Source organism: Protopterus annectens, chromosome 4.part0, assembly GCF_019279795.1.
Source record: "Protopterus annectens isolate FY-2018-M chromosome 4.part0, PAN1.0, whole genome shotgun sequence".
Lineage (NCBI taxonomy): Eukaryota > Metazoa > Chordata > Ceratodontiformes > Protopteridae > Protopterus > Protopterus annectens.
This window is the reverse complement of record NC_056733.1, coordinates 741,081,315-741,102,359: the sequence shown is the minus strand read 5'-3', so window position 1 is coordinate 741,102,359 and position 21,045 is coordinate 741,081,315. Positions and strand designations below refer to the sequence as shown.

Sequence of the window (21,045 nt, the reverse complement as noted above, 5' to 3'; positions counted from 1 at the left end):
AATGCCATGGAACAACTAGTCACCATCCCCACAAGAGGAGAAAACATACTTGATCTCATCATCACGAACATGGGAGCACAATGTTCAACACCGAAGTATACCCCTCACTGGTGAGATCAGATCACAAACTAATCGCGCTGGAGGTCCTCATCCCACCCCCACCTGAAATAAAAAGACCACAGTAAAGAACTTCTCGGAAGCCGACTTCACACTTCTAGAGACTAGTGTGGTCTCCTTTAAAGTCCCCGAGCTGACGGAAAACAGTACTCAAGCCGCTGAATCACTTACAAATGCCTTCTACCAGCACCTGCAGGACTGCATGGATAAGGCAATCCCAAGCAAAACAAAGACTCTTTGTACCAAAGGCAAGCGTCCACTCTGGTGGACCCCAGCCATAAATAAACTCTACAACAAAAGGAGGAAGCTACTACAAGATAGAGCAAAATCCTTAAAAGGTAAGACACCCTTGATCACTATAAGTAAAAAACTAAGAGCTGTCATAAAATCATCCAAAGCAAATTTTGAGAGAAAAATAGCTAAAGACTCAAAAGACAATCATAAGGCCTTCTTTAGCTATGTTAGAAACCTGGGAGGAAACTCCCAGATATGCTCAGAACTAGTTCAAAATGATGTGAAGATTACTGATCCTACAGACATTGCCAACATACTGGCTGACAGGTTCAGTGCAAACTTCTCCCCCCCCCAAAAGGAGAGATATCTATACCAAGCGATTGCAGCCCCCAAACATCTCCAACGCCCAAGTGAGAACTGCTCTCTCCAAAGCAAAACACAGCATCCATGGGACCTGATGGTGTCCCCGGCTGTGTGCTCCACGAACTCAACGAGGAATTAAACCCACAGCTAGGACAGCTGTTTAATCATAGTCTTACCTCTGGATACGTACTCCAGGAGTGGCGCACTGCAACTGTGGTCCCACTTCACAAAGGCGGTGCCTCCACCGACCCTGGAAATTACCGCCCCATTAGCTTGACAAGCCTTATCTGCAAAGCCATGGAGAGGATCATAATGGACCTCATAAATAAAGCCATAGGGAATTTGCAGACTTTGGATCCATCCCAGTTTGGCTTTGTCAAAGGCAGATCATGCCTTCTAAACTTGGTTGACTTTTTCGAAACAGTCACCAAAGCCATTGATGAGGGAAAGGCAGTCCATACAGCCTACCTCGATCTGGCGAAGGCCTTTGATACAATACCCCACTCGGGTATCATTGAAAAACTCATCAGCTTAAATGTTAACCCATACATCACAAGATGGGTTGCAAACTGGCTGAGTGACAGAACCCACAGGGTCAGAGTTGCTGGCGCCATGTCAGACTCAAAGCCTGTCACAAGTGGTGTACCACAGGGCTCAGTCCTGGGCCCACTCTTGTTTGGCATCTACTTTTCCAAGTACAAGCAAACACAGGAGGGTTATGGCTGACAAAGTTTGCAGATGACTGCAAACTGGCCATAGTAGAAAACACATCTGACACAGATATCCTTCAGAAGGGTCTCACAGAACGGATAACTGGTGCCAGAGCCATGGCCTAAAGTTAAATGCCAAAAAATGCATAGTCATACCCTTCGGGAAAAACAAGGTTACCCCTAGCTACCAAATAGGTGGCAATCCACTGAGTACAGAAGAAGTTATCAGGGACCTGGGGACCCAGGTTGATAGTAGTCTGTCATTTGACACCCATGTAGCTAAAGTAGTTAGGAAGACATTCTACATTGCCCACCTTATCATGAAGGGATTCTCATCTAGATCAAGGGAGGTCATAGTCTCCCTATACTCATCACTCATCAGACCAATGATTGAGTACAATACCCCATTCGGAATGTATCTGACCCGACACTTGCAGCAGCTGGAGGCCACAAAAGTTCCTCACCAAAAGGATAAAGGGTCTCAAACATCTGTCCTATGCTGCCAGACTGAAAGAACTTCAGCTCTATTCAGTCGCACCGCTTGCTCAGAGGTGACCTTTGCCTAACATACAAGGCCATGTCAAACCCAGATTTGATGAATATGCTTCACCTCAAAAATCTAGATCCGTCAGAGCCACAAGGGCGGGAGACTTAAACCTCGACACGGCTATTAATAGGACGTGCTGGAGGGATAGATTCATCACCCAAAGACTCCCTATGCTGTGGAATAAAATCCCGGTATATGTGAGGCAGAGCACCTCGCTGGCCTTGTTCAAGAGAAATCTTGACCAATGGATGGGAGATCGCAGATATACCCCAGGGATTACCTCAGTGTCACTGCTCAACAGAGGCACAGCAAAATAATGGGTATAGTTCCCCATACTAAAGGGGTGGCGTAAGCCACAAAACTATGGGCTAGGCTTGTAAATGCCCTCGGGCAGATAGCCTAGTATGAACCTATGATGATGTCAGCACCCTATAAGTACAGCAGGAGAAAAGAAACTTCCCAGTAATGCGAATAGCGCGCTCTGCTAATGCGTCCGTCACAAGTGTCATAACATAGGTAGGGGTTTGAATCCTGCAAATGCTCAGTGTGTGTGTGTGTGTGTGTGTGTGTGTGTGTGTGTGTGTGTGTGTGTGTGTGTGTGTGTGTGTGTGTGTGTGTAAGTCTGTGGGAGAGAAATGTCCCTTTTGGCAACTAGGAGAACAGACTACAGGATGCACAATCCCCTTTCTAAACACTGATGATGTCAGCACTCTATAAGTATAGCAGGAGAAGGGAAACCTCCCAGTAATGCGAATAGCGCGCTCTGCTAATGCGTCCGTCTCAAGTGTAATAACATAGTTAGGTAGGGGTTTGAATCCTGCGAATGGCAAGTGTGTGTGTTTGTCTGAGGGGGGTTAGTGTGTGTGAGGGAAATGTCCCTTTTGGCAACTAGGAGAACAGACTACAGGATGCACAATCCCCTTTCTAAACACTGATGATGTCAGCACTCTATAAGTATAGCAGGAGAAGGGAAACCTCCCAGTAATGCGAATAGCGCGCTCTGCTAATGCGTCCGTCTCAAGTGTCATAACATAGTTAGGTAGGGGTTTAAATCCTGCGAATGGCAAGTGTGTGTGTTTGTCTGAGGGGGGTTAGTGTGTGTGAGGGAAATGTCCCTTTTGGCAACTAGGAGAACAGACTACAGGATGCACATTCCCCTTTCTAAACACTGATGATGTCAGCACCCTATAAGTACAGCAAGAGAAAGGAAACCTCCCAGTAATGTGAATAGCGCACTCTGCTTATGTGTCCGTCTCGAGTGTCATAACATAGTCAGATAGGGGTTTGAATCCTGCAAATGGCAATTGTGTATTTTTGGCTGAGGGGGGGTTTAGTGTGTGTGAGGACAATGTCCCTTTTGGCAACTAGGTGAACAGACTACAGGATGCACATTTCGCTTTCTAAACACTGATGATGTCTGCACCCTATAAGTATAGCAAGAGAAGGAAAACCTCCCAGTAATGCGAATAGCGCGCTCTGCTAATGCGTCCGTCTCAAGTGTCATAATATAGTTAGGTAGGGGTTTGAATCCTGCAAATGGCAAGTGTGTGTTTGTCTGAGGGGGGTTAGTGTGTATGCAATTGTGTGTGAGGGAAATGTCCCTTTTGGCAACTAGGAGAACAGACTACAAGATGCACATTTCCCTTTCTAAACACTGATGATGTCAGCGCCCTATAAGTACAGCAAGAGAAGGGAAACCTCCCAGTAATGCGAATAGCACACTCTGCTAATGTGTCTGTCTCAAGTGTCATAACATTGTCAGATAGGGGTTTGAATCCTGCAATTGGCAAGTGTGTGTTTTTGGCTGAGGGGGGTTAGTGTGTGTGAGGACAATGTCCCTTTTGGCAACTAGGTGAACACACTACAGGATGCACATTCCCCTTTCTAAACACTGTTCAGCTGAAGGCCATGGCTCTGGCACAAGTTGTCTGTTTCTATGATGCCCCTTTGGAAGATGCTTGTGTCGGCTGGAGAGTCGATTATGGTGGCCAGTTCGCAGTCATCTGCATATTTGGTCAGCCACAGTCCGTCCGTGTTGGCCTGTACCTCCAATAAATATATACCCAACAAGAGAGGTCCCAGGACTGAGCCTTGTGGGACACAACTCGTAACTGGTTTGGAGTCTGTCATGGCTCCAGCAATTCTAACCATGTGGGTTCTGTCCTTGAGCCACTGTGCAATCCATCCAGTGACATAGGGGCTTATATTTAAGCTGGTGAGCTTCTCTAGAATGCCCAAGTGGGGTATTGTTGTGAAGGCTTTTGCAAGGTCCAGGTAGGCTGTGTGAACCACCTTCCCCTCGTCAATGGCCTTGGTGACTGTTTCAAAGAAATCAACCAGGTTAAACCTGGTAGTGCTGGTGTGCTCTCAGTAGCCCTCAACCAGGCATCTGTTACTGCACAGATATAGATGTTCTCCATGCCAACGAGTGTTTTGGGTGCATGCATCTGGAGGTTTAGACTTCTGGCATTGGGTAGCATTACTCTTAGTTTCTTATCCTTTGTGATACCTATGAAGGTGGGTTTGTCATTTGAGCCTTGCCTAACATAGGCACTATGGGGGTAGCAAGAGCCTTTGCCAATATCTGAAAGCCCAGGGGTGACAGGTGCAGGCCGTCCCTAGCGAAGCAGGTAGTTCAACAGAAGATGAATATGTGAAGGTGTAGTGCCTGTGATTAGTTAGCAATAGCATATATGACTGCTCACGTGGACACATGCCAGGTAAGTCATATGCACTGTGTCACAGGCAATGTACATGTGAACAGGACAAACAGTGACATCCTGTCAAGTGGGACATGGACATACATATAGTAAGCTATGCAGATGGCACTAGGAGTCCACAGAAGCTCTATAACTATGCATTGCAGGTGTGATCAGTATTCCAGGGTAATTGCAAGCAAACATGCATGCAAACAAAGCTACAGTAGACAGGGCTGCATGTAGTCCATTGTACAACAAACAAGCTGTACCAGTTCCAGTAGGTAACACTGCAAATATGCAGGCACTATGCACATGTACATGGAAATACACGGGTCAGATGGTTAGGGTCCAGTCTCAGTGCACACAAGTGTACAGACCATGTACTGTCAGGATGTACAGTAACTGGGTGGAAACCCATGTGCTCATACCTGCAGTAATACACATGTCAAATAACAGACACTGAGCCTTCACTCAGTGGTTCCATACTTAGTAGGATGTATGCTACCTGGCCTGCCACCACAGTATCCCTGACATATATGGGGACTCTCCCTCCTGTGACAGTTAGTTATGTGTGTTGGGGCTGTCTAGCATGGTACGAGATGTGAGCATGCAGTGCTAGGGTGCTCCTGTGTGTCCTGTACCAGTCGTGTAGTACTGCACACATATCAACATCCTCAAACATCTGCATTGCAGAGTCCAGTGTGGGCAACATGCCACTTGCAATTTACATGTCCATCATTGTGTATTACTACATTCATTACCTTATCCCCTGTGCTACCTATGTATGTAGCCTTCTATTGACATCATTACCACCAGTATGCCAACATGTGCAGATGATACACTATGGTACTTACCATGGGTGTAGACAACAGGACATGACAATCACACACTTACTGCATCAGGCATGCTGTGATATACCCACAATTAATTCAGCACACAGTACTGTTAACAACATGATACTATTACTACACATCTATGTGGTCACCCTGTGCATCAGCAACATGTTAACCTGTACCTGCACAGTTGTTACAGATTGCAGGAGGTGGCACAGTTTCATCATATGCACAGGGTGTGAACTTGGTATGCCTGAGTCAGCCACCGATACCACCAATTGACATGTATGTGTATGTGTGTTGGTGAGGGACAGCAGTAGAAGGTGGGGCAATGTTGATGCAGTGTGTGCATGCATGGTAGCCCTAGGTGTTGTCAATTCGCATGTGTGTATGGATGCACACAGTTCCACCTCATGGCTGCCATATACTGGTGTTTGTGGACAGCCACAGACTGTAACTGCCAGGTCATACAGATCAGTGTCTCCGGCCATGGACACGGTACCTGTGCCTTGCAGGGGTGCTACGGACCGTATCCAGTACCAACCCAGACTGGGTACTCTCATCAGAAGCAGGTGTTCGTTGACTGGACACAGATCCCTGTCGGGCCTGGCCAGAGCCACGTGCATGTGGTCTCCTGGGGCGGTCTGATGACAGCACAGACCCAGCATTACTGGGGCTGCTGCTGGCACTACGGGGGCGGCCGCGACCCTGCTGTCGTCTGCGATGACTGCCAGCTGTTGCTGGCATACGGCCACGTCGACGCCTCAACCGCCCTGGCTCATGTAGTTGTGGAACCGGTCTAATATGTCCCCACAACGTCTGTCTATGACATCGGTGAAATCACGGATGGCAGCCGCAATGTCACGCATACTGTCAGTCATGGCTGTGCGACATACTGTCAGCTCCCTCAGACCCTGTCTGGTGTACCGTTCCATACGTGGCTGTGCCTGCATGACAGCCCAAAACATAGCTGAGGTTGTAAGACCTCTGTGGGCATGTCTGACAGGGGCAGTACGTCCACGGATGCTCCCACGAGAACCCCTGGACATCTGTCTGTGTGGTACCATCTCTGGGCCATGCCCATGGCTGCTGTGTGGGGAGGCATGTGCCACAGATACCACATGACCCTGGTGAATGCCCACTGTATGCTGTCCATCACCTAGGGACATTGGTGACAAAGGGTGGATTGGCAGGATAACTGTGCGCATTGATGGGGTCGACAGCTGTGTACTGTCAATCGGCTGACCAATGGCGGACCCTGGCATACTTTCCTGTGCCATTACACTGATGTCATCATTATCAGTACCCACGGCACCTGATTCAGGTTCCCTGCTACATGACACCAGAGCAGCAACAGAACCTGTGGGAGGGAAACAGGAAACACAGTTTACAATGTCTACACATTACCAGTGATGCACACATGCACAAGTGCACACGTGCACAGGTGCACACGTGCACAGGTGCACACATGCACACAGTTTCACACAATTGTACAGTACTCAGTATGCGTGATATCGACACAGACACACCTACATGCATACAAAGAGCACTACTAAGTGAGCCAAATAGTACTATTACTATCAACACTATTGCAGGAATTGTTAATACACACTCACCAGCATGGATAGGCTGCATTGCTGTTATACCAGAGGGTCCTGCAGACGTGAAGAAACTAATGTCAGTGGGCACAACTGTGCCATTGTTACTGAGTATGATACAGGTCAGTAGTACAACAGTCGCCTTTCACAGGTCAGCTGCTAATATTGAGGATATCACACTTGCACATTAAATACTATGGTGACAGCTACAAACCAAGGACACACCTCACACATGCATTAACTACCAGTGTACACAACACTCAACTATATACATATGGCATATTACCTGCACGTTCACTGTCTTGCTGCTGCATGGCTCCAGCCTCCATCATAATGCATGTCTGCTGCTGCTGTTGTTACTGGCGGACTGGAGCCACTACACTCATGAGTAGTCCCTCCAGTCTGGTGAGTAGGGGATGTGTAGCCACCCCACCACCTGTGGCGACCTGTTGCCTGTGGATATCCGACGCATGCTGACGGACATGTCTGATTAAATCACTGCAGTGATGTCTTACCTGCTCATATGTCCTATTATGCGTGCCTATGTCATTTACCCGACGGACAAGGTCTTGCCACAGTGCAGCCCTCTCCTGCTGATTCTGGCTGGTGCGGGAAAAGAGTATTGCATAATCCCGCACCAGGCTCTGGTGCGTCTCCTCATCCTCAGCTGTGGAGTAGGTGGGATTCCGCGGGTGGGCTATGTACCTGAGAAAGAAAATAACCTGGTATCAGCAATATATGTCAGCAGAATTTGGCACACATACTACACATGCTACTCGACTGTTATGATACAACATATCTCACATATGTAGCATCTGTCTGTCTATTGGTGGATACACATGTAGATGGCCAGGTATCAGTGCTCAGCCAGCAACTGTGCAACAGTACCTGGCACACTCCATATGGCATACTACCAAACCCCAGCAGTCAGAACACTGATTCAGGTCAAGAGCACCTCCTCACTCTGGGGGTTTGTATCTAGGTACTGTATGGCCTACATCATCAACTACTGTGAGCTGACCACACACTGATTGCCCTGGATATACATATCCCACCTCCACCACCAGCACAAACGACTATAGTGCATAACATTATAGATACAAACTTTACACTTTGTAACAGTGACATGGTATCCTTTCATCCCACTGGGCCAGTGGCAGATACAACCCACAATGCTGACCACTACACAATTGCTTTCTACAGAGATCTCCGAGAATGCATGGATCATGCAATCCCATATATGACCAAGACACTCTCCACAAAGGGACAGCATCCTGTCTGGTGGACCCCAGCCATAGACAGATTGTATTACAGAAGATGGAAGCTACTGCAAGACGGAGCATAATTCCATAAAGGGAGGGCATGTCTGAGCAGCACTAGTAAGGATCTATTTTCCATCATACAAAATCCATGGGCAACTTTGAGAGAGAAATCAAGAGGGACACTACAGATAACCAGAAGGCCTTCTTCAGTTATGTTAGCAACCTGGTCAGGATCCATCCTCTATGCCCATAGTTAGTACACAACAACAAATATTTCACTGACACCACAGATATCGACAACATTGTGGCAGACAGGTTCAGTGCAGGTGTCACCCCGCCCCCTCCCCAAAATAAGACATAGTTATCCCAGCTGACTGTAACCTCCCTGTCATCACAGATGTCCAGGTGAGAGCCACCCTCAGGACAGCAGAATACACAACATGAATGGGACCTGATGGTATCCCCAATTGCATGCTACATAAACTCTGACAGGAGCTAAACACACATATAGAAGTGCTATGTAACACTAGCCTGACTACAGGATATGTACCTGTACACTGGCGCACAGCAGCAGTGGTTCCACTCCACGAAGGAGACACCTCAACATACCAATACAATACAACACAATACATTACATTACAATACAATACTATACAATATGCTATTGCCCCTGGGACTACAGCAGCGTACTGTTCTGCTACCCTGACCATTGTGACACGTGGTGTGATGGTACGTGCTGCTGTCTCAATTACACAGGGTGACTCATATGGCATATTACCTATCTGACTAACATTCAGCAGGGGTATGTGTGACATGTACTCATGGAGAGTCTTGCTTCTTAACACTGTGTGGTTTATTGCAGGGTATGTCTTATCTGTGGGTAGGAACTCTTACCTCCACATGTGCACTCTATTGCAGTGGCACGGACGACACACAGCAGACATTTAGGTTGTGGATGGTGTGAGGTGTTACTATGGTTGTTGGACATCTGTTATGGGTGTGACTTGCATATGTAAATCCGGGAGTGGTAACCTCTTTGTGGGTAGCATATGTGTACTCTGTGGTGTTGTCAGTCACTGTGCATTAGTAATGTGTTTGAGTGCATTGTGACAGTGTTGTACATGTCACTGTGTCCTTCTCAATATCTGCAGCTGTCATGTGAGGTCCATACCATGGCATCCATTATGACACCGACCTACATGTCCATAGCTGACACACCATGTCCACTGACACATACCATATGCAGGTATTCCAGGGATAGTGTGCCACTGTGAATATCATTGGGGCCACTATTGTACACATTTATGACCCTGTTCACCCCTGACACATGCAGTGGTGGGCAGCCAATCACATATCTGGTGGTTACTGGTGTAGGTGATCTGGAATGTGGTATGGTACTCCGGTTTTGACACTGGTGTTCACTCCATGCCTTTGTCACCAGGCACCTGTTGCAATACATCTGTACACATGTGCCTCACTCAGAATTTATATACATCTCTCTGTCTCTCTCTTTATATATATAGATATATATAGATATATATATATATATATATATATATATATATATATGTGTGCATATAGATATATCTATATGTGTGTGTATATGTATATCGATATATCTATATGTATATATATATGTCCGTATACATATACACATATATATATTGATGTACATATATTGCTATAGATGTGGAGGGGGACACAGAGGGGGTGTGAGTGACAGAGGGGGTGGGACAGGCTGTGTTGCAGGTCGTCATATGCAGTCATACCTGTAGATAGTCAGATCAGTCTGTCTATGTATATGTATCTACATATATCTATAACTGTATGTGTGCATTACATAGATATGTTTGTACAATATTCTATCTACATCTGTCTATGTATTCCTACATCTCTCTCTCTATGTATGTATACATATATGCATATCATATATATATATATATATATATATATATATATATATATATATATATATATATATATAGACATACATATGTTGACATATATACGTATCCATATGTTAGACAGGTATATCAACACATTTGTGTACCATACTGTATACACACACTAACATACTGCTAAACATACATAACTGTGAAACCTACTTTGTACATGGCACTACAACCTACAATCAACCAACATTGATATGTGCACATAGATGCTCTCACATACAAATGTATGTACAGCCTTCACTGATAGTTGCTGTATGTCCCCTGCCCTTTACACATCTTCATATACATATGGATACAGACCAATGACACATATGGAGGGTTCACAGTATGTAGACCTTTATAGTATTACTTTACATTATCTGTGTTTGTCACAGCTGCTTGTGTTGCTGTCTGGTTCTCTGTCCTGCTGCTCCACTTCCCAGTTGTCAGCTTTCAGGTAGCTGTTGCTGAAAAATGTGTTTGTGTCTGCTTAACTGCAGTTTTCTCTGTCTTTGTCTCTCTCTCTCTCTCTCTCTCACACGTCCTTCACAGGGTGCAATGAAAGTATTGCATGTGTGGACTGGGAGTACAGCATACTTTTGTAGGTATCTGCATATGCCCATGTGATGGCCTCTGCACCAATTGTTAGCCAGCATTTGCTAATTGCATGCAGCCAGTTGTGTACTGATTGCAGTTCTCACTGTGATTTCAGAACAGTGCTATAAAAAGGTATGTGAGATAGGCGTAGCCCTTTCAGATTATAAGGGCAGGGACCATGCTGTTATGCTGTGTACAATGTTCTGTGAGTGTAAAGGTTGGTATCTCTCTCATATTTCCAGGTGTGTTGTAGATTAATATTCCTCCATTCATTTCTCCAGTTTCCTGTACTATAACTGTGTATGCACACTGACACCTACAACTACTACTACTGTTAATGTGTGTGTGTGTGTGTGTGTGTGTGTGTGTGTGTGTGCTTTCCTTTCAATTTTGCTTTCACTTTGTTGCTAAGGCTTCAATAGTTGCCCTTTACAGTCACTACTTGTATGCCTGCTAGGTGTCTTGACTGTAGTGTGCTGCTGTAGCTTTCCTATTTTCCATGTACATTCACACCTTGGAATGCTTGCTATATCTGCTAGGGTGTTGCAGCATGCAGTGTGGTCTGGCCATGGTGTAGGCCTTGACATCTATTATGGTATTTGAGTATGCTGCTGAGCAGGCCCCAGAGACTTTCAGGTTCATCTGTTATGTGCCTCATGGAATGGTACATATCAGTGGGGTACACCCATTAAAATGTCTGGTATGCTGCAGTTGTGACTGTGGGTTAGCATGAGCATATGTATTAAAACACTTTTTCTGCCATGCAAGTGATGAATACTTTCAGGACTCCGTAGTTACCATTGCATGTGTTACACCTTTCCGCCTACTGTTTGTACATTTCACATGGGGTCTGTGGGGCATCCCTGTAAGTCATTAACTGTTGCTATGTCTAGGCTCTTAACTATTCAAATATGGTGGTGTCAGACCCGTCAGACCCGTCATGTGTACAGATATTTGCAGGTTGTCCACATTTCTGCCTCATATTTTGGTCAATATCTCATGCTCACCTTTTTCTGGCAAGTCACTCTGGGCTCAAGTCAGAATATGGTGACATTCAAGTTTCAGACTGCATACCCTTCCAAACATCCCACAAATTGCAGACCCTGTTACTCTCTGAACTGTCTGCGTTTGTTGTAACGTTATGTGCCCCTGGTTTTGGGCCTTTGCTCCACATATTTTATTACTTGGTCCAGATGTGTTTCTGTAAGAGGTTGTGGGGTATGGGCAGTGCTTATCCTGCTGTGAGTATGTGTGTGGCTTGCAAGGTGCTATAGTAACATTATTACCTACTAGCTTCCAACTAGCATGGCTGTTTCTGTTCACACACTACTATTATGGAAATCCGCTAGTTTTGATAGTAATTCTAAATGGCATGCTTTGTGTACTACACATTTATATTCCCTTTACATTCATTCCTACTATTACATGATATATTTATTTTAGCACAATGTTCTTGTATAAGAGTCATGGCTTAGTGGTAAGTCATGCAGACTACTGTTTCCAAGGTCCTGGGTTCGGGACTCACAGTGGGATTTTATTTTGCTTTTGAACTGTGTACAGGACCTGTCAATCAAAGTGACTAAGGCACTTTTAAGCAGTTGAACCAACAAGTTTCAAACACCCAATACAGGGCAGCAAGGAATGAACACAGGAAAAATACAGACCACTCCAAAACAAGTCCAAGGAAAGCCAGCAAAGCAGGAACAAACAACTTTAATATCGACTAAGCAGTTGTAACCTGCTTAGCGCTGGTTTGCGCGGAGCTCACTCATGCGCACTGGCGTTTAGCTCCGTGCACACAAGCGCACACCCGCTTACAACCGCTTAAACGCTTACTCTTTGCAAGACACCCGCTATTTTCTTTGAAAGAAAAGAAAATGGGGAGACAGGAAAGTGGTGAAAAAGGGGGTCACAAAGAGGGTAAGACAGTAGGGAAACAAGCTTGGGATGTGCAGGAGGGATGTAGGTAAGGCCCATAGCTGCCAATTTCTTCATCAGCAACAGCTCTGCATATGTATGTAATTTGGTGTGACATTTGAAACCTTCCACCCCTGAGAGAGGTGTCAGGACAACAATAATACTTGTTGTACAGCCAATTGTAATTGATAGGTTCCATGTCCAGTAGACATGTGTGCGGAATGGGCAGCTATGTATGGGGCGTAATTGTTTTGTGGGTACAGAGTGCCCTTTTTTTTTTTTTTTTTTCAGGTGAGAGTGGTATGTCAGGTGAAGGAAGTCGGTACAGCTGGGGAGGTAGGTTGGGTAGGTAAACAGACAAGACAAACAAGACGCATACAGGGGTGGTGTATGACACGTGTGGGGGGGTTACGCAATTGACGGGGGTGGAGGTTTGGATATCCAGAGCCCATGAGCCCACAGATGGCAACAGTGGAACTGATATCCCCACCCATAGGCAGTTGCCACTGTTCCTTCACTGCAAAGGACGGGGCTGTGCTGGGGGCTGTGTAGGCGGGGCAACAGGCATGCCCGTTAGTTGCGCCACCCGTGCCTCGAGCTGGCGTAGGGGCTCGAGAACAGAGTCCCGAATCTCCCTACGCACCACAGTCCGGACGCTACAGAGGGTGAGTGGTGGTTCTCCTCCGGCCACACTTGCAGAGAGGGGGCGAGCCCCATCTCCTGCAGCGCTTCCACCCGCAAGTGGCACAGGGCCACTGGAGTAGGGTCCGGACTCGGCACTAGTGCCAGGTGCACTCGCCAGCTGAGTTGGGAGAGGTGGGTCCGCTGGAACCCGCCTTCCCTGTCGTACTATGTTTTGCATTATGTCATGACAGTTTGGGTTAGTGACATATAATACCATTCACAATTAGTTGTAACAGCATGCATTAGTATTCCCATTAACCAAACACCCAGATATTCACACCATTGAACAGCGTGCATAACACATGCATAATTTGAACAGACAGGCCATCAGGTGTGGATGTATGAACAGGGCAGATGCATCAACAGACATGCAAATATATATATATATATATATATATATATATATATATATATATATATGACCCAACAGGACAAACGTCCAGGGGTGTTAATTGTGATTGCACATACCATTTTCACGTGGAATGGGTTATATGTGGTTATAGGGTGGGGTGAAGAAAGTAATATTAACACCTTCGAATAGCAATACATATGCTGTACATTTCTAATAGCTACAGTTATATACACACTACTGTTCTAAGTTCTACAGTTTCCTATATGATAACTATTTCAACTTGGTGATAGGACTGTTACTGCAACATCAATATACATTTTATGGTTTACACATTCATATCTAGCTTTGTTCAGCTACATCATCCTGCTACATTTGCTTTATATAGCTGTAGACAAGTGTGGATGTTTGGTATATCAGACAAACATCCTATCTGCATATTGCAGACTGAGAGCAACATATCCAGATTTTGGGATACACATTCCAGATGCAGCAACACTTTGAACAGATTTTGCGGTTTGGTTTTGAATCTCACATGCATTTCATTCTTTCTTGACTGCCGTATACTTTATTCAGGGGTTATTAGTACTGCATTGCTGGATTCATGACACTTTCTCACACTCTCACTTGCTTTCATTTTACTATTCAGGATGGTACTTCTAGGCTTTGACATGTTTTACCAGTAGTTATTACAATCCTTTCCAGCAGTCTCACTTCTGTCAGTATTTCCACAGGGATATATTTCACACATGTGATTTCATCATCTTCTGCAGCTAGACTTTTCAGCCTGCTGCAGGTTGTGTACTATTTTCTTACAGGCAGGGCATTTTTAATTCAGAATATATGTTGGACAGTTTCATGTTTAGGTTAAACTTACAGGCTGAAACACACTTTTGTAATCAAGCAATACTTGCATACACTTTCACACTGTTACTTGCAGATTTTATTCCTTACTGACTACACTGCACTCTTTTGCTGACTGTCATACTTTTATATTTCTTTACAGTTACTGGTAGTGGATTACTGACCTGCCTGGTGGCGCAACCGCACCAGCCTATCGCCATAGGCTCTGCGGTTCGCAGAACGGACACCTGCAGCTGTAATATAAATGAAGTAATATTGGAATACACATCTCCATAATATCAGCTAGTTTAATTTCTTACATACATAATTAAATGTTACTTACTCAGTAGTGGGGCGTTGGGTGTTTGCCGGGCCTCCTGGACCAAAGGTTCAGTTGGTCCTGCTTGCGTCTGTTCAGGTCCGCATGGTTGTGATGGACCTGCTCACCAGTCCTTGGAATCCCTGTGGCACTGGTGAGATCATGAGCCAACCGGTCCCATGCCTCAGCCCTGTATGCTCCCCAGAGGACCTGGCCCTGCATGAGTTGGGCCTCATGATTATGGACTAGGAGCCAGACCATGTACCTGGACTCCTCAACACCCCACCTCTGTGCTCGAAAGTGACTACCCTCTCCTACTCCTGTCATTCTGCCTGCAGGTCAGTTCTACAATCGTTTATGCTGTGTATTCCCGCCTATGGGGCTTATATAGTCCGTTTTCCCACATATCTGTGATTGGCCATTTTGGAATTGTATCAACTTCAGTAAACCTGCATTGTCATGCTCTAGTTTGTATTCATTCCTATATATTAGCTATTATTGCATTTACAGGTACTGCTGTCATGGCTTAGTGGTTCTGTACCTTGACTATGGTGTATAGTATCCTGGGTTCGAACCTGGCCACTGCTTTTTATTTTTCATGACTGTCTAGACATGCTGAGGGGTGTGTCTGTGTAAAGGCAGTTTTGATACGGCTTGCTCAACATTGCTCGTCGGTTAGCTTGTTTGCGCGGTGCGCATCTCCGTGCAAACGGGGTACGCTGGTTTAAGCCTCATGTGGCTATCGGCATGCATATTACGCTCAGCTCAGTTAGGGGCACATAGATTTAGCGTGTTAAACCACTGCTCAGCTACGGGCACTCATTTTGCACCAGTTAAACCACTGCTCATCTACTGGCACATGCACTCACTCTGTTAAACTGTAGCTCAGCTATGAGCACATCTGGCATTTTTTCTTCTTTTGTTACCAGACATGTCTTCATTATAAATGGGCTATTTCATTACATTTTACATATATTGGGGTTTTATGTGTACATATTTGTCAGGGACTTATTTCCTGCTTATTTTGAAAAAAAAAAATTGGTATTGTGGGCTCGAACCATGAATGCCTGCTCTTCAACCAACATCTCTACCGCTACGCTATTGCTTCCTGGCTTATTTTGCATATTTAGTTCTTATTTGCTTTCCCACTGACTGCTAACTGTAGCTGCGCTACGGGCACGCCCGCGCAAATGTGCGCACTCATGGTTAAACATATTTACAGTTTAAAAAATATATATAACATGTTCATTTATATATATTTTATGTTCATAGTCTGTGGGGGCATGTGTTGTGTTGTGTTTATTCACATTTCCGTGGACTCTGTTGTGGGTGTTTACTTTGGGCACTTTTACACTTCTGGGGGCGTGTAGACATGCCCCCTACTGTCCTACACGGACCGTGTTAGACTTAGGTGTGATTCAGCATGCTCTCATGAATATGCATAGCATGCTGACATCACTCCGTTTAACTGCAGCCTCCGTGTAAGAGTTATAACTCTTACACGGAGGCTTCGTGAATCCTGGGGCAAGTGTTTGCATGTAAAAATCCCTATTAAATATAAAACAATTATTCTGTAATATAATTTCCAATAAAGCACAAATGAGTATGATCTGGTTATTCATGTAACCACTATACTTATGTAAAAAACATTTAACAGCATCTAAACCAAAAATCATTCGGAATGACTGTAAACAACGTGGTAACATCCATAGTTACCAACAGACACCTAGAGCAATCGCCCATTGTCAAAGAACTTGCATAAAGCCTAGTTAAAAAGTCTTCTGTATCCTTCAAAAAAAGCAGAAGCATTGTCCAAAACTTCAGTTTATTCTCTACATAGATTGAAAGTGTCTCAGTCATCCCTGCCTCGCTGCTGTGGGTTTCATGGGAGGGATGGCCTCATCTCTGTGCATCTTTGGGAGGTCATTAAAGATGGGTCCATGTTTATTGTCATTCTGAATGATTTTGGTTTTGATGCTGTTAGATGTTTTTTTTTTACATAAGGATAGTAGTCCCTACTTGACCTTCCTCTTTCATACCCGGTTTGGCTATCCCGGGTTTGTTGGGAGTCTCTTTGGTGGTGGCTCCAGTCCCTGGACCTCTTCATGGGATGGCCATTTGTTCTTCCTTCCCCTTCAATCACGGTGACCATGGATGCCTCCCAGCTTTCTTGGGGGGGGGGGCATTGCATGGGATGGATAGTCCAAGGCACGTGATCCCCCTTGTAGACCAATCTGCATATCACTGTCATGGAGATGAGAGCAGTGCTTCGGGTGTTGCAAGCATTTAAATATTTTCTTCCCACTGGGACAGTTCCCATTAAGACAGACATGTCTCTTGTCTGATACATCAACAAATGGGGGAAGGGGGGGGACAAGATCCTATCCCCTATGCCACGAGGCCATGAGATTGTGGGAATGGGTGCTCTTTCCAACAGTTTTCTGGTGGCAATGCACATTCTTGGAAAGTCCAACATTCTAGAAGACAGGCTCAGCTGAACCATTCTGATACCCAAGAAGTGGTCTCTGAATCCTTCAGTGGCTGACATGATCTTTTGGAAATGGGGTCATCCTTGTTGTGATTTTTTTGCCACTCCTTCCAATGCCAAGTGCAGTAAGTTTTTCACCCTGACCCCCCCCCCCCCTCAAGTTGAGTCACCCAGGGATGCTCTGGTCCATGTTTGGCCCCTCTGATCTACTTTGATTATCCCCCCTCTTCCTCTGATCTCCAAGTTTCTTCAGAAAGTACAGCAGTTGAAGAGCAAAGTCATCCTCATTGCCACCTTCTGGCCTCACCAAGTTTGGTTCCCCGCTCTTTGGTCTCATCTGGTGTGCCTGCCTCTGGACTCTGGAGCCAGTTCCGCATCTCCACTCTCACCTGTCAGGAGTTCCACACCCGTACTTAGTCAGCCTGAAGCTCACAGTGTGGCTGCTCCAGTTCCTTTGATGCCGAGAACTCCAGGGCTGTCTTTACCAGTTAAAGATTTTGGTTGTGGCTCATAAGGCCTCTTCTAGAAAGATTTACTCCAATAAATGGAAATGCTTTTCCATCTGGGCATCACGGTATAAGTTGGATCCTTTTAGAGCTCCTGTTCTTGCCATTCTGGATTTTCTAGCCCATACCTTCCACAACAGAGCTAGTTTTTCTGTGATTAAAGTTCAATTGGCAGCCATCTCAAATTTCTATGTGGGTGAGAATTCTGCATCCCTGGCGTCTTCTAAACTCTGCAAGGCCTTTTTGAAGGGTGCTTTCCTCCTTAGGCCACCAGTCAAGGACCCCACGTCCCTTTGGGATCTTACTTTTGTTTTGCAGGCCTTGGTTTCTCATTTCGGACCAGCTGCTACTGTGGATTTAGTTTCTTTCTTGGAAGATGGCCTTCTTGGTAGCTATCACTTCTGCCAAGCGGGTATTTGAATTGCAGGCTTGTCAGTTAAGCCTCCTTGTCTTGTCTTCCATAAGGACAGAGAGACTCTTCATGCCAACCCCTCTTTCATGCCAAAGGTGGCATCTGAAGCTAACATTAACCAGGTGATTAATTTGCCATTCTTCTTTCCAAATTATCAGAAGAAAGGGGAATATAAATTTGTGTTTGCTTGATGTCCACAGGCATTTGTGCTTTTATTTGGATAGAGCCAAAAATTTATAACAGTCTGATCTACTTTTTGTATCCTTTGTAAAGCCCTGCTTGGGAAAGTCTATTTCTAAGGTCACTCTTGCTCATTGGATTTCCAGTTTGCATCTGTACAGCATATTGTAGGTATGCCTTTACCTCGCCCTGTCTGGGCACATTCCACCAGGTCACTGTCTACTTCTGCGGTGTTTTGGTCCAGGGTTCCTATTGATATTTGTGCCACTGCCACTTGGTCCTCCTTGCATACTTTTATTTCCCATTACAAACTGGACATTTTGTCCAGGAGCAGGGCTTCCTTCAACTCTGCCATGCTCCATTATATCCTTCCATGAGGGCCTCCCAAGGTTATTGTAGCTAGGGACTCTGTCCCAAATGATAAAAAACAACTTCAGATAAGAAGTTATGTACTTACCATAATGTTCCATCTGAGTTGTTGCTTTTCATTTGTCTTCAACCATCCCTCCCTCCTTCCCCCCTGCTTTGGGCTTGTGTTGTGGACTGGACAGATGCAGGTGCAGGTTTATCATTTTCTTGGTCCTGTGTTTGAGTCTTTGTGTGTGTACCATTTCAGTGTTTGGGTGTTAAGGTACTCTGCTGTGGGTTGGGTGGTGCTGTCTTACAGAAAACTTGATCTGAGGGGAGGAGGGAGAGTGGGGCATTATGGGTAAGGGAGGAACTCTGATTTTGGTTCCATTGCTGGTGTATATGGCAGAGTCAGATCCGATCTTGCATCCAAGTCCCATAGGTTGAAGACAAATGAAAAGTAACAACTCAGATGGAACATTATGGGAAGTACATGACTTCTTTTTTGATGCTGTTCTCATTTTGGAGCTGTAGTCGATGAATCCATGCTGCTTAGTTGTTTGTGTGTGATTTTAAATATTATTGCAAAACAAGCACAGATGTACATGACACATACATGGGTCCATCACATGACACTTTTTATAGCAGCCCTGATGATTAGACCACATGCTGGTCCTTGATTGTGAAAACCAACGGCTAGGCAGCTTAAACCATCTCCCCATCCACTGTTGCTTTAATGCACCAACAAGTCAGATTTTTATTTTGTGCAGGCTGATCTTTTGCTTCATTTGGAAAAAATGGCATTATCAGAGTCAAGGCAGTATTTAAACTCCACTTTTGTCCTTTTTAGGTCTGTGATGGCGAAGGCAGTTCAGAATTATGTGAAATCTTTGAACTGGGGGCATCGTGTTCAGCTTTCAGATCGGTAAGGTAGAACATGCACTTCATTTCAAACACTGTATGCAGTAACTTTTAGCTTTGTACAGAAGTAGTAATTTCATCTGTTTAACAAGTAGACTTCATCAGGTATTTGCTGTGGTTCTTCTGTCCTGCAGAGAATCCTGCATTCCTTCATTTTGTAAGCTGTATTCCTTCATTATGTAAGCCCAGTTATGAATGTTGTAGATTGCACTGTGTAGGTCTGGGATGGCTGATGCATGTTTTCTTCATTTTTTTTAACTTGCTATAGATGGTCTTTACATGCTGTTATGGTGCCCAGAGGAGATAGTTTAGTCTCATAACTCACTTTCTTATAGCTGATTCAATGTGAGACATTGCATTGTCCTCTACTCAGGGATAGCAAGCACTGTCGTAAGTATTACTGAATCCCCTAACTGTATTGCTTTCTGTATTGGTGAATGATTGTGAATGTCTTGATATCCCATTTTTGCACTGCCATAAACCACTGAAAATCTCTTAACAGAAATTGTACAGTATGTAAGCTATCTGCACATATACTCTTCCTTTCTGTTTTCTGAGCCCTCCTACTTTTAAGAGGAATCCTACAGTAGGTGCCAGTAAATCATTTGTTGTACTCCATCGTTTAGCAACATTTTTTTCCAATAATATGGCCATTGTGGAAGGCTATGGCTCTTTTGATATTAGAGTAGTACACTTTTTATATGACTCTGTAACAGTAGTCTGTTATGCTTCCCTCAGCTATTAACACTCAACAGCATTCCAGTCATAATGGTAGTCTGTATAAAAATATCACAGACGTTTTCAGTTTATTCACTGCTCATTTAGTCCTGGAGATGTATACATCCATAGTTAATATTTTGCTAGTATTATATTTTGCAAAATCTGAGACTTTTACCTTTTTTTCTTTTTGAAATGGATGGCTGTGCTTCTCCAGACAAGACCCAAATAAGTGCCTGTGTCATTTGGTCTGTCTTTAGTCATTTTCATGTGAATGCTACTCCTGGTACGAGTACAGACACTATCATTAGTCCTTGTAAGAAGTTCAACAAATTTTGCAAAGTTAGCATCCAAAGGCTGGCTAAAGTAGCATGTATGGTCCAAAAAGGAAATTGAGGATGCATGGATATCTAAAACACCTAACAAAAAAAAAAAGAGAGGGAGAAGATTTGAAACGGAGATGGCTTTTT

At 44.7% G+C, this 21,045-nt stretch overlaps 1 protein-coding gene across 1 annotated transcript in view; it reads left to right on the top strand.

Annotated features, from left to right (window-relative positions):
• TXNRD2 (thioredoxin reductase 2) overlaps nt 1-21,045 on the top strand; it is a 1,479,392-nt gene that overhangs the window by 224,900 nt on the left and 1,233,447 nt on the right. The window contains exon 5 of the mRNA XM_044068698.1: nt 19,788-19,862. Coding sequence (XP_043924633.1) covers nt 19,788-19,862 — 75 coding nt within the window. The remainder of the gene's footprint in view (nt 1-19,787; nt 19,863-21,045) is intronic.